The sequence below is a fragment of the Moschus berezovskii genome, chromosome 5, assembly GCF_049115385.1.
Source record: "Moschus berezovskii isolate FMDL1 chromosome 5, NW_MosBer_1.0, whole genome shotgun sequence".
NCBI classification, from domain to species: Eukaryota; Metazoa; Chordata; class Mammalia; order Artiodactyla; family Moschidae; genus Moschus; species Moschus berezovskii.
The window spans coordinates 39,148,543-39,164,153 of NC_142464.1; the positions used below are offsets into that span (position 1 = coordinate 39,148,543).

Genomic DNA, 15,611 nt, shown 5'->3' on the forward strand with positions numbered 1-15,611 from the left:
TAATTCTCTGCTTAGTTCCCCATCTTCAGAGAGAACTTTTGAGAGTTAAATAGAACTCCAACCAGAAAAGCAAATACTAAGGCACTTTCAGGCCTCGTTAACACAAGTAATATCTGTCATGCATGATTTTGGTCAAGTAGAAGTAAAATAAATTTGATACTTTCTCATTTGAAAAATAAAAGTCCAAAGCTGTGGGTTGGTTAGTAACAGAACTGCCTTTCAGTTCAATATAATACTAAAGTAAAAACTCAGATTTGAGAACAATTTAATAATAATTGATAACTATAATAAAAGACAAAGTAAGGAATGAAGCAGTTTTTGTTGGATGGTTTGGTGGATTTTTTTTTTTTTTACTCCAGTTAATTTTTTTTGTACTGTTATAATTCTATGCCATTGTAAAAACCATATCCATATAGAGCAGTTGTATTTTTGAGTGACCAGCCATTAGCTGCTACTTGATGCGTGCCTACTGAGCCCATGAAAAGAGTTACAATTTTTATTATAGAAACCAGCACCATTAACTTTTGTTATTATAGGATCATAGAAAGATATTTATTGCAATAAAATCATCAATATAGCCTTTCATTATCTACTTAAGTCATATGCTTCATTTAAGAGAGAAAAATGATAGACACAAGATGTGGTATAGGAATAATGGCCCTATACTTCATATACACTAATTAACTTCATTTTTATTCAATCTAACATTATTTTCCATTCAGGTACATTGATCCTATGTTGAAATGAATAACAGACAACATGTGACAAATAAGTGTTTCTCTATCGCCTACCATTAAAAACAATTTGAAATGAACTTCAGATTTGAATGTTAATGATAAAACAAAATTTCTAGAAAAAAAATGAGAATATGTCTTCATGATCTTGGAATAGAAAGCTTTCTTTTAAAAAAAGACAAAAAGCACTAACTATAAAGAAAGCAAATTAATAAGGGACTGCATTAAAAATAAGATATTCTATTCATCAAAATGTACCATATATAGGATGGAAAGACAGTCAATAGGAGAAAGAATTTAAAATATATTTGGCAATGGACTTTTATCCCCAATGTATATAAAGTTCCTAATAATCATGGGGGAAAATAAAATGACGAATAGGCACTTCATAACACAAAATATTAAAAAGTCAATAAATACATAATAACTCATCTATCATGAGAAGACAAATAAAATATGAATCTAGTACATATCCACCAGTATAAATAAAATGAAGAAGAAGGAAAATAACAAGTTTTAGTGAGGAAGTAGAAAACTGAAATACTTTTGTCTGCTCCTGATAGAAGTCAAAATTGGTATAAATTTTTGGAAAACTGGTTGTGTCAGCTAGCATTAATAAGTGACATAATTTGTGCATAACTCTTGAGCTAGACATTTCATTCCCAACAAAAATACATACATATAAAGAAAACATGAATAGATCGACTAATTGTAATGAGCAAAACTTGAAAAAAAATCATCAATAAAAGTTAAATAGACTGTGGCATATTTATATAATGAAATACTTCAGAGCAATAAAATGAATAAAGTTTTCCTACCTATTTCAACATGGATAAACCTTATAAACATAATGGTGAGCAAAAGAACACAGACAAAAGACATACTTAATATATTTCTAAGCATATACAGTTTAATATAAATCATAACTAGTTTATTGTGTTTTAAGTCAATATAATGGTTATACTTTCAAGAAGGTTATAACAGAGTGGTGCCCAGGAGGGGTCTCTGGGAATGCTGCTGCTGCTAAGTCACTTCAGTCGTGTCCGACTGTGCGACCCCATAGATGGCAGCCCACCAGGCTCCCCCGTCCCTGGGATTCTCCAGGCAAGAACACTGGAGTGGGTTGCCATTTCCTTCTCCAATGCATGAAAGTGAAAAGTGAAAGTGAAGTCGCTCAGTCATGTCCGACTCTTCGCGACCCCATGGACTGCAGCCTACCAGGCTCCTCCATCCATGGGATTTTCTAGGCAAGAGTACTGGAGCGGGATGCCACTGCCTTCTCCCTGGGAATGCTAGTTATGTTATTTCTTGATTTGGGTGCTGGATACATGGATATTTATTAAGTTGCACTTCACAGTTATATTTACTATAATTATGTACATTAAATTTAAATAAAAATTGTACTTCAAAAATGCATATCAATCATCTATGAACACTGTATTATTATAGAGACTTTCATGCAAGGAATATATTTGGGGAAAAATTATAGTCAAGTTTCTTTGTCTAATATCATTACATCAGCCTTGTCTTAAAAAATGGACATTGTATAATATCTCCAAATAATTTCTTACTCTTGGTAAAAATTGTGTCATTTGACTAGTTACTAGATAATTAGCACAGTAATTTGAATATTCAGGGTACTCCTTTGATGACTAGGAATCTTTCTATATTCCTTGAGACAACTTGTTTTCTAAACCATCATAAAGGCTTATTTCTAGCAAGACGCTTATATATTTGAAGAAGTAACTTTGCCTTTTTGTTGTTTGACATGATTAAAGTTCTCTGAGATATAGTAAAACCGAATGAAAACTATTTCATAAAGTGTGATTAAGGAATAAAAGATAAGTCCCTTTTATTATTGCAGATTAAACAGATTTCATGTAACGGTAGGGTTCTTCTGAAAATATGAATAAAAATGCAAATACACAATGATATTCATTACCATTTAAGTAACAGAACTTCTCAATTTCAAAGAATTGAATTTTCTTCTCAAACCTGAAAACTAAAAGTTAAGATCCAAAAATTCTGATGTATGTATCCTTTCTGGAAAAGGTTTAAATTACATAACATCCATAGTAACATTTTTCCTATATAAAAAATACTATTTTTTCAAAATATCATCCTAATCTATATTTAAATCAAACCATGTGAGCACTCTTGTTTCACCATATTCCTTTCAAGGACAGTTACAGGGACGTTGTGATAACAATTTTCCATCAGTATCGCAGCAGGTTGATTTACTCAGCAGCACATAACTGCAGTATTTTTATTAAAGCTTTGAAATCTTGAATGAGAGGTGGAGCACTAATTGTAGACATGTAATATATTAAATTTCTAAGACTTCAAAGGGAGCATGATTAACTCAATGCCATATAATTGCTCCAGGGACAGAAAAAAAGATGCAAACAGAATTGATATGCCCATTTTCCCCCTTAGGAATTAAATGACAACGCTAAGTGAGCAATTTCTTTTTTAAAACTCATTCTTTTGATTTTTAAGTTGATATTTTCCTTGACTATTTTAACAACTTTCCATGCCAACTTATAAAATACAGGAAGCAGTGAAGCTGGGAGTTCTGCTCTTCCCTCTCTTTGACCAGAATTTCTCATTTCCTCTTCTCTCTCTCTCTTTAGTGTTTATTGAACCTGTTTCTTTGACCTCATCATAATATTTAGATCCTCTCTCTTTCCAAATATTCCAATGCATCAGTTCCTTTATAGCTTCCTTTGCTTTTCTATCCATCATGTAATCCATTGTAAGTCATTTCTATATCTCATAGGACCGGAGAGTCATGTACCCCTTTGACCTGCTGACAAGTTACTTTACCAGTTTCCAGCTCTGTGCATCCCCTAGCATCCACTATCAGCACTAGTTGCAATGATCTCGAACATGGCTGGAGGAAGTTGGAGAATAGAACAGATTACATCTAAGGAGGTCTTTAATTTTCTCAACTGTAAATTTAGAATTTGGACAAAATGTTACATGTTGTACTTTACAGATCTAAAATGTATAAGGAATGCTATCAATCATAACAACAGCTCTTTAAAGTATCTTCTGATAATCTCCAAAACTCTGAAATAACATTCTGGAATTTATAACTGAAGAAATTCAATTGGGATATCTTCCAAAACTCCAATAAAATATAAGGGATTGAATAGATGTATAAACAAACAACCATGAGAAAAAGGGACAGAAACCATCTGAAAAGTGCTTTTTTAAATAAATTACTGAAATGGCAGAAAGAAAAGAGGAAATAAATAATCTTTTGATGAGAGTGAAAGAGAGAGAGTGAAAAAGCTGGTTTAAAACTCAACATTGAAAAAACTAAGATCATGGTATCTGGTCCCATCACTTCACGGCAAATAGATGAGGAAACAATGTAAACAGTGACAGATTTTAATTTTTTGGGCTCCAAAATCACTGTGGACAGTTACTGAAGCCATGAAATTAAAAAACGCTTGCTCCTTGGAAGAAAAGCTATGACAAATCTAAATATTGTATTAAAAAGCAGAAGCATTATTTTGCTGACAAAAGTTCATATGGTCAAAGTTATGGTTTTCCAGTAGTCATGTATGGATGTGAGTGTTGGACGATAAAGAAGGCTTAGCACTGAAGAATTGATGCTTTCAAATTGTGGTGCTGGAGAAGACTCTTGTGAGTCCCTTAGACAGCAAGGAGATTAAACTAGTTAATCCTAAAGGAAATCAACACTGAATACTCATTGGAAGGACTTATGCTGAAGCTGAAACTCCAATACTTTGGCCACCTGATGTGAAGAGCTGATTCACTGGAAAAGACCCTGATGCTGAAAACGATGGAGGGTAAAAGGATAAGAGGGCAACAGAGGATGAAATTGTTGGATGGCATCACTGACTCAATGGACGTGAGTTTGAGCAAACTCCTGGAGATACTGAAGGACAGAGAAGGGTAGCAGATTGTAGTTGGGGTTGCAAAGAGTTGGACATGACTTAACTACTGAACAACAACTGAAAAAAGAAAAGCCGATGAAGTAGTGATATCTGCTGAAGCATGGCAGGAGGAGCCAGGATTTGATACCATCACAGGGGCAGCAACTGAGCAGAGGATGATCCTGACTAGTCCTAGCAATTCTGATGCCTGGAAATGCCAAGCCAATTGGCAGGCAGGAGTGAAGTGGGGAATTGAAAAGTATGGGAGTAGGTTATGTTTTATAAATTTCTGTGAACAATGAATTAGTAAATATTGATCCATTGCTACTAGATGTGGAGAAGGCAATGGCAAGTAGTCTTGCCTGGAGAATCCCAGGGACAGAGGAGCCTCGTAGGCTGCCGTCTGTGGGGTTGCACAGAGTCAGAAACGACTGAAGTGACTTAGCAGCAGCAGCAGCAGCTACTAAATGATACATAGGATTTGGGTTTTGCAAACCTTTTTGGTTTTATAAATGTTTTTATTTGGGGCTTCCCTAGTGCCTCAGTGGTAAAGAATCTGCCTACAACGCAGGAGACCCTGTTCGATCTCTGAGTGGGGAAGATTCCCTTGAGGACAGCATGGCAATCCACTCTAGTATTCTTGCCTGGAGAATTCCATGGACAGAGGAGCCTGGCAGGCTACAATCCATAGGGTCGTGAAGAGTTGAACAGACTGAACTGACTGAACATTCACACACACATGTTTCTGTTTAAAGATGCTATATTTTTTTAAAAGATCTTACAGGTAAACCCGAATGATTGTTTTGTCTAAAAAAATTATTTCTGAAAAGTATAACTGGATGGAGAAATAGGTAGACCAAGGGATTTTTGCTTTCCATTATAAAACCCTCAATTGTATGTCCTTTTGAAAATTCTGTCCATCTCCCTGCCCACCTCTTTCTCTCACACACACGAGCATGCACACACACACAGACACACACATAAACACACACAATGACGTTTCATTTGCCTATCCCTCTCTGCTTAATACATTCTTATTCATTTTGCATTACTCTTGTAAAGCAAATTCTCTGTGAAACATTTCCCGACTCCAGCCAGACTCCCTGCAGACTTAGTGAGTTCCCCTATGGAATTCCAGAGCACCATTTACCCATCATTATAATAGTACTTTTCTTTAACATTTTATTATTTAGTTACATGCTTGCCTCCTCCACTAAATAAGTGATCCTCTATGTCAGTAACTATTCTGTATGCCTCCAGACCTCTGATGCTGCTTGTCTTTTAAATTTGGTGCTACTTGCCTTTTGAATGAGTTTTGTCTAGGACTTAAGGGGTTAGTCTATTCTCTAAGTGGGAAATGTTTCTAGAACTCAGGAGAGAGCAGAATCAAGGTGCAAAGTGTTTGGGAACAGCTAAGGGAGCAACAGGAACCACTGTATAGATCAGAGAAAAGTATAAAGGCTTGAGACTTTAAACCCAGCCCATAGTTTAGAGATTATGGATATACAGAGACTCTACATAAATGAGTGGGAAAAATGGTGGTTGGGTAGAGGAAGGGAGATACATCTCTCATGAAAATAACAAACATAGATTTATGTACTTGAGAAAATTATGGAAGCAGCAGTTTATTACAAGTGTCAAAGTTCAGAGTTAAGAACAGGGGGCCATGGCACCTGCTAAGTGTCAGGTAGGTACTACATACTACTAGATACATATGTCCACCTAGAAAATATGATCTAGAAGTTACCATTTCTTAAGCATCTGCTAGGTGCCAGCTGTCCAATCACTCCTTTAAGGCCTATTGTATCTCATTAATCTACATTACAAATATAATAAGTTGAAATCAGTAACATTCCCATTTTACTGATGACAAAATGGAAGTTCAAAACTATTAAGTAATTTGCGGGCATCACATGACCAAAGTGTGACCAAAATGGTCTTGTACCTGTGTATTGACTACCATTTCTCTTTTGTGAATTAGTACTCATGGCACTGAGTCTGGTTCAAACATGCCCTCTCAGTGAAGCCTTCTCTGATCTTCCCAACCAAAAGTGATCGTAGATACTTCAACCTTATTTATTATAATTTTAAGATTCTAATTTATATTATATGCCCTTACATATTTGCCTTCAGCCTTCTAGCAGATTTTGTGTTTCTTGAAGGAAAGAACAAACTCTTGTAAAATTGGAAATACTCTTTCTATTGGGGAAACATTTAGCGGTTCAATGAGACTCTCTGAGTTACTTGCTAGACCTAGGAAGGTCAAAGTTCTATATTTGATCTTAAACTGAATAACAAAGTTTTCTATTAAAAATAAAAAAGATATTTTCCAAGTTTTATTCTTCTTAGTGATTTATATTCTGCTTCAAGTTCTCTGATACCAATTATATTATAGAGTGTCAAAGAACTTCTAACATATTCTTAATTTGGAGGCTTTACAGCAGTACTTTGGGAGCTAAAGAAAACATATTGGAGAAGTGAAGAAAACTGTATTAGTGAAATAAAGTCGCCCAAAAATTTAAAACTAATAATAAAATCCATGTGAAAGTATGTAACATCATGACTAATTTCAGCAGTATATACAGTTAAAAATGTGATCACAAAAATTACTTGACAATAACATTTTTTAAGGCAATAGCAAAGATTTTAGAATATAGAGACTGAATAGTCTCAACTGTATTTTTACAAAGTTTCAGAGCTTTAGCCAAAGGTACTTCTGCTGCTGCTGCTAAGTCACTTTAGTCGTGTCTGACTCTGCGCGACCCCATAGACGACAGCCCACCAGACTCCCCCGTCCCTGGGATTCTCCAGGCAAGAATACTGGAGTGAGTTGCCATTTCCTTCTCCAATGCATGAAAGTGGAAAGTGAAAATTGAAAGTGAAGTCGCTCAGTTGTGTCCGACTCTCAGTGACCCCACAGATTGCAGCCTAGCAGGCTCCTCTGTCCATGGGATTTTCCAGGCAAGAGTTCTGGAGTGGGGTGCCATTGCCTTCTCTGAGCCAAAGGTACAGATACAATTAAAATTTTGACATTCCAGCACCATAAAATGCACAATGGTCATCACTTTGCAGAGTTTCAGACAGTTTCAATTATTTGTCTTGCTACAGAGTTCTGAATATAGAGGAGAAGACTCTGTTGTATGTTTCCATAATAGGAATCATGTTCAGGCAAAAACAGCTTAAACTCAAGTAAATCTTTTCTCAGAAGTAAAATTTTAACTTGCATATAAAATTTAAGTATCAATATTAGACAATTTGTGAAATCCATTCAGGTAAGCAGCACTTTTAAATCCCCAAGAGAATTCTTAAAGTCATCCTGGATAGGTGCCTAAATACATATAAATACAAAGCATTCTTAGCAATTAACTGGACAGTATGGGGTAAATGTGATGAACAAGGAATTCACTGTGCTACCTCAATTAGTGCTAATGAGAGTTGTGTAGTTAATTCCCTCACACTGCTCTTAATTTTCATCTCCTCTGTGGGATCTATTCTGAAACATTTAATTTTTAAACCCTATTCCCAGTCCATGACAATTTTCACTTACCTCAGTAATGAAGGATTTGGCTGTGGCAGGATTCATAACAAGGATGGCTCGCCTAAGAGTGTCTCGATAGCGATTCAATTCCTCTATTCTCATGGTGTCAAAGAGCGTGGTGATCATCTTATTGATGTTGTTTTCCACCTTCTGAAGTGCAACATCCATCCCCTGCTGAGACACTTTGTCCAGAAACTCCTGGATTCCACGGATATCTAGGAACATCAAAAGCCCATCAACGTGTGAATTAAAGCACGGAAGGGAGATAAAATCTATTTCACTTATATCAATATAATTTATTGTTCAATATTGTAGGCTGTTTAAACTACTAATGGAGTAGCTGATGGAACTCTCAGATACGGTTAAGGTTGAGTAGAATTTAATGTGTTTAGATGAAAAATGTATTGTTATTTTAAAAATTAATTTCACTTCACTGAGCTTTCTAAATGATCTTACCTCTGGAAAATGTTAGAACAACATAGAGGGAGGCGGTTGGTGAAGATCCTTACTTCCCTAAAGCAAATGTGAGATAAGAAATTACATTCTTTATTTTTTCCTCCATATTAAAAGAGTGATCCTAACCTCAGGCAAAACATGAATATAATTTAATGGCTGATGAATCTGAATCAAGATTACTACTGTTTCTTAAAATGGGCAATGATATCAGTCAACTTGACATTTTCAGTCTTAATTGAAAGAGGGTTTTGAGAGGTTATCGTCAAAGGATCTCAGGTCGCAAATAGAACAGCTAACTGTTTGCTTGTTTAATGAATACTACTACCTCCTTGGGCTTCCCTGGTGGTTCAGACAGTAAAGAATCTGCCTGCAAAGCAGGAGACCGAGGTTTGATCCCTGAGTTGGGAAGTTCCCCTGGAGAAGAAAATGGCAGCCCACTCCAGTATTGTTGCCTGCAGAATCCCATGGACAGAGGAGCCTGGCAGGCTACTGTCCATAGAGTCACAGAGTCAGACAAGACTGAGTGACTTTCATGTCACACTTCACTACCTCCTTTGCTCAAATACTGCCAACTTGGTAGAGATTCTTCCCCGCCGCCACTCCCAGGAGTACATGGAATGTACTTTGTGTGTAAAACATGAATTTTTAACAAAATACTCACACACTCATCCCCAAATAAGAGAATTTCTGAAAGATTATCAAATAAAGCTTTGTATTCATTTTATAACCTAAATAAGGATGGTAAAATACAATCTAAATAAAATATTTATAAATTTGTATTTTGATGTATATTTAAGTACCAAGTGCCTGAAATGTCACAAATATTTTTTTCCTAGTACCACATTGACTATTTATAGAATGTATCTATACATTGATAAATATGATTGGATGTTTATCAATCCAAATATAAAAATGTGATGTGTGCTGGCACAATATAATCTTAATATAGTACATTTGCTTTGACTATAAAACACTGTACATTTTTCTGTATATGCCCATGACATAAAATGTGAAAAGTGAAACAGTGAAAGATAAGAAGTGAATGGGATTGTAAGCTGCTTATTATTAATGGACTATATCTTAAAACTCTTTACTGTGTATGCATCTAAAATTTATCTCTTAAGAGCAATAATAAGATCATGTTTTTCAATACATTAGCAATTGAAAGTCACAAGCCAACAGAATAAGAAAACAAAGTCATAGATATGGAAACTAACATTTGTTCAAAACCAAAATTTATATTTGCAAGTTAAAAACTAATAATTTAAAATTTTGCTTTCTTCTTATGATTAGCTTTATTTTAAAACGATTACTATGAACATTATATGTACAGTTATCTGATGACTCTCAAACTCTTCAGAATAGATAACTGCATAAATTCTACCTTAGATTCCTTATTCCTAATTAAATTATAAATCCAGGATGTCAGCATTGCAGTAGCTTAAAAGAATAAAGCCTCATCTAGAGCAGAACAAGAGATAAAAGAGTCTGAATAATAACGGTATTATGTATTCATTAAATATCCAGGTCAGAAAGTTCCTAAGGATGTAAGAACTTCAAGCATGGATTAAACAAAGGGTTAGGTCCAATGAAATTTAGCAGATACAGGTAGATACATAACAGGACTATGTTCACACTCAGGCAGGCCCCCTCAAACTTTGCTGTGAATCATAATCTCTTGAAAATCTTATGAAAAATGCAGAAGACTGGGCCCCAACTCATAACAAATATGCCTTTAAAATATGTGTCAGTGCAGATCCTTGATTTTGAATTACGAGTTATTATTTCTTCAGTTTGAATCACTTAACTGTGCACATAAATACGACAGACAAAACCAAAAATGCACTGGAATAGAGATGTTCAGAAAACACCAGACCATAAGGCTTCAGAGCACTTACACTCTCAGTTTTGAGGAAAAGAAAATTGTTTCCAAAAAATTATTGAATATAGTGACCAATCCTGTGTGTTCAGAATTCAACAGTGAATACCCTTCCCTATATTGAGATAGGCAACAGACAAGTAAACAAACTAGCACATACAACTCACACGAAGTGCTTGGAAGGAAACAAGGTGTGCTGGTAGAGACTGACAGGGTGGGGAGGAGGCTCTATTTTAGTTAGAATACTCAAAGAACTTTCCTCTGGAAAAGTGGTGTTTAACTTGTGATCTAAATGATGAGAAGACACTGCTCAAGCAAGCAGACAAGATGAGAGGACAACAGCCTGGGAAGATGCCCCGAGGCGATGAAGAGCTTGTGTGTAAAGTACCTAAAGGATTCGTGCATAGCTGCAGCCCAGTGACCAAGGAGGAGGGGAGATTTATTTGAAGATGTGTGGAGAAAGAAGGTCAGGTGAGGTGGATCCTGGTGAGACCCAGAAAGAGGTTTTGACTTTATCTTAAATGCAGTTTTAATCTCTTGAAAAGTTTTAAGTAGAGGATCTAAGTAAATGATGGGCTATGTGTGTAGAATGAAAAGCAGTCTGAGAATGATTTAACGTGATTCCAATTCAGCTTGAAAATGACTTTCCCTTCATTTAAAACAGTATGACTTTTTTACCTCTTATGTTTGACCAGAAATTAAGTAATATGTGTACTGTTATTTGGCCAGAAAAGTGATGTGATAGAATATTTCTATTATTTCTCTGTGTCCTTAGTCTGTAAGTCTAGTTATCACTGCCTAGATAAATGAGTATAAAATGGACACCTTATCTTTGACAAAGGAGACAAGAATATAAAATGGAGAAAAGACAGTCTCTTTAACAAGTGGTGCTGGGAAAACTGGTCAGCCACTTGTAAAAGAATGAAACTAGAACACTTCCTAACACCATACACCAAAATAAACTCAAAATGGATTAGAGAGCTAAATGTAAGACCAGAGTCTGTAAAACTTGTAGAGGAGAACGTAGGCAAAACACTCTCCGACATAAATCACAGCAGGATCCTCCAAGACCCACCTCCCAGAATATTGGAAATAAAAGCAAAAATAAACAAATGGGACCTAATTAAAAGCAAAAGCTTCTGCACAGCAAAGGAAACTATAAGCAAGGTGAAAAGACAGCCTTCAGAATCGGAGGAAATAATAGCAAATGAAGCAACTGATAAAGGATTAATCTCCAAAATATACAAGCAGCTCCTGCAGCTCAATTCCAGAAAAATAAATGACCCAATCAAAAAATGGGCCAAAGAACTAAACAGACATTTCTCCAAAGAAGACATAAAGATGGCTAACAAACACATGAAAAAATGCTCAACATCCCTCATAATCAGAGAAATGCAAATCAAAACCACAGTGAGATACCATTTCACACCAGTCAGAATGGCTGCTATCCAAAAGTCTACATGCAAGAAATGCTGGAGAGGATGTGGAGAGAAGGGAACCCTCTTACACTGTTGGTGGGAATGCCAACTAGTACAGCCACTATGGAGAACAGTGTGGAGATTCCTCAAAAAACTGGAAATAGAACTGCCATATGATCCAGCAATCGCACTCCTGGGCATACACACCGAGAAAACCAGAATTGAAAGAGACATGTACTCCAATGTTCATTGCAGCACTGTTTATAATAGCCAGGACATGGAAGCAACCTAGATGTCCATCTGCAGACGAATGGATAAGAAAGCTTTGGTACATATACACAATGGAGTATTACTCAGCCATTAAAAAGAATGCATTTGAACCAGTTCTAATGAGGTGGATGAAACTAGAGCCTATTATACAGAGTGAAGTAAGCCAGAAAGAAAAATACCAATACAGTATACTAACGCATATATATGGAATTTAGAAAGATGCAAATAATAACCCTGTATACGAGACAGCAAAAGAGACACAGATGTATAGAACAGTCTTTGGGACTCTGTGGGAGAGGGTGAGGGTGTGATGGTTTGGGAGAATGGCATTGAAATATGTATATTATCATATGTGAAACGAATCTCCAGTTCAGGGTCGATGCATGTTACAGGATGCTCGGGGCTGGTATGCGGGGATGACCCAGAGGAAGGATAAGGGGAGGAGGGAGGTGGGAGGGGGTTCGGGAGGGGGAACTCATGTATACCCGGGGCGGATTCATGTCAATGTATAGCAAAACCAACCAATATAATATTGTAAAATAAGTAGCCTCCAATAAAAATAAAAAAAAAATTTTTAAATTCTCATCTATAAATGAATAAATAGTTGTCTTATAAATGTCTTGAAAGATTAATTAGTGAGGGTGGTGATATGTGTGCGTGTCTGCATGGGAATCCAGTGTAAAGTCTAAAACATGGTGTGCATGTGTTAGTCACTCAGTCTTGTTCAACCCTTTGAAACACCAAAAGGCTCCTCTGTTCATGGAATTCTCCAGGCAAAAATACTGCATGGGTAGTCATCCCATTCTCCAGGGGATCTTCCTGACTCAGGAATCAAACCCAGGTATCCTGCATTGCAGGCAGATTCTTTACCACTGAACCATCAGGGAAGCCTAAAACATGGTAGGTGCTATTGTTTTTAATAATAGTCCCCAATTGCTTGTTAAGGGATCACCCACCAATAGGATAGAATTGCCTAAAATTCAGATGGCTAGCTACCCAAAATAGCAAGTGTAATGTTTTAGACTCTTGGAATGTAGAAGTTAAATAATAACAGTTTTGCTTAACTGAAAATAACATGAAACACTCATGATATATAACAATTGTAAGTTTGATGTGAGAAGAATCTAAATCACACTATTAAATGCACTGTGGAAAAGTCATTGAAAAGGAGAGTGGGCCTTTGGCTTTGTCAATTTGTGAATATGATCAACCATCATTATTATTCAGCTACACCATCTGTATTATTGTTAGTTGGCAAAAAATGAGTAAAGTGCTCCAGTTTACAGAAATTAAAAAGATAAATGGTGATATCTGACCTCATAAAGCGTTCAGGCCTGTGGGTGTTACTGGATATTATTCGTTGATAACCAAAAGTTAAATAGTTGTTTCAGGTGTTCCTTGTGATTGTTCATTCTACTGATCAGATAATTATATAACAGCAAGTGGTAGAGGCTCATGAAATAAGTTACTAAACATAAGATTAGAAAAAAAAAAATGACTTTTCCCCTGGACTTTATAAAGGAAAGTTTCATACTGTTCATGGGATTCTCGTGGGAAGAATACTGGAGTGGGTTGTCATCCTTCTCTAGTAGACCAGAGAAGACTTGAGAGTCCTTTGGATTGCAAAGAGATCAAACGAGTCAATCCTAAAGGAAATCAATGCTGAACATTCATTGGAAGGACTGACGCTGAAGGTGAAGCTTCAATACTTTGGCCACCTGATGCGAAGAACTGACTCACTGGAAAACCTCTGATGCTGGGGAAGATCGAATGCAAATGGAGAAGGGGGCAGCAGAGGATGAGATGGCTAGATAGCATCACTGACTCAATGGACATGAATTTGAGCAAACTCTGGGAGATAGTGGAGGACAGGGAGGCCTGGTGTGCTACGGTCCACTGGGTCACAAAGAATTGGTCACCACTGAGCGACTGAACAACGGTGAAGATGAATTAGGTAGAATATGACCTCCCAAAGATGCCCAAGTCCTAATCCCTGGAATCTATGAATAGGTTAGGTTATATAACAGAGGAATTAATGCTTTAGAGAACATCAAGGTTTGTCAATCACCTGACCTTATGATAGGGAGACATCTCCTATTACTTCAGTGGGACTAGTATAGTTCTAAGGACTTAGAATTAAAGGAAGGAGGCAGAAAAGGAAAGTCAGACATAGATCTGACTACTGAAGAATGAGCTGAGACTTCTGGGAAGCTTAAGAGATGAATGTTGCTGGCTTTGAGGATGAAGAAGGCGGATCTTGAAAGAAGAAATGTGGATAGTCCCTAAAAAAGGCAAGAAAAGGGGTTTCCCCAAGAACCTTTAGAAAGAAACATAGCCTTCCTTACATCTTGATTTTAACAATGTGATTTCTCCATGGTCACAGATAGTCACAGGATTCAAACAAGAATTGAAATTTGATATGAGTGATGAAAAATAAATGGTCCTTCTTTTGTATCACAAGCTGTAATGATGCAGTTTTGGAACTGCAAGAGGCAGCATGTCTAGTGAGAAATGAAGAATGTAGCCAATGAATGAAAGTGAAAGAGGCAAGCCAGCTATTTCTTAGACTTCCCAACTGCATAAATCAATTGAAAAAGTATTCTTTTTTTTCACTTTTTTCTTATATAGTTTGAAATGAGCTTCAGTCACTTGCAAGAGAAAGGGTACTGACTATACACAGTCTTCTGATAAATATCTGGTAGTTTGGTAATGAAGGTGAAGGTATAGTTCTTGTTTTTGAGGCACATCCAGTTTAGTGGAGGGAATAACAATTTAGACAAGTAATTGTTTTAATGTGATCAATGCCAATTAGAGAAATGTAAAAAACAAAGGAATGGAAGCTTAGGAAAAGTAACAGCTAACCAGAACTTATTGGTCCAAAAAAGAAAATCATAACACCTAATTATTGAGTTACTCGAATAAAAGGAAATAAAATGTGTGAAATATTAAAGTAGGGATTCCCAGGTGACGCTAGTGGTGAAGAACCCGTCCGCCAATGCAGGAGACATAAGAGACACAGGTTCCATCCCTGGGTTGGGAAGATCCCCTGGAGAAGGGCATGGCAACACACTCCAGTATTCTTGCTTGGAGAATCCCTTGGACAGAGGAGTCTGGAGAGCTACAGTCCATAGGGTTGCAAAGAGTCAGATACAACTGAAGCCACATTTTGTAAACTGCAAATTTCTATGCAATATACATTTTCATTATCACGATTATATTAACCCAGACAAATATCCCCCTTGTTCATGATTTTCTTCTGCTGTCTTTTCCTACAGAAAAATGGAAAATAAAAAATCATAATAAGGACTAAAAGTTGATTTAGGTAATACCTTTAGAACTTGATATTCTAGTAATTTATGTGATAACTGTTATCTAGTTAGACCAACTTCCCACAATAACTCTCTAGGA

The 15,611-nt window shown here is 36.3% G+C and overlaps 1 protein-coding gene across 3 annotated transcripts in view; it reads right to left on the reverse strand.

Moving 5' to 3' along the window:
• GRID2 (glutamate ionotropic receptor delta type subunit 2) overlaps positions 1–15,611 on the reverse strand; it is a 1,729,520-nt gene that overhangs the window by 794,853 nt on the left and 919,056 nt on the right. For all 3 annotated transcript variants that reach the window (XM_088836035.1, XM_088836036.1, XM_055434840.2), the window contains one exon: positions 8,190–8,395. In XM_088836035.1, coding sequence (XP_088692161.1) covers positions 8,190–8,395 — 206 coding nt within the window. The remainder of the gene's footprint in view (positions 1–8,189; positions 8,396–15,611) is intronic.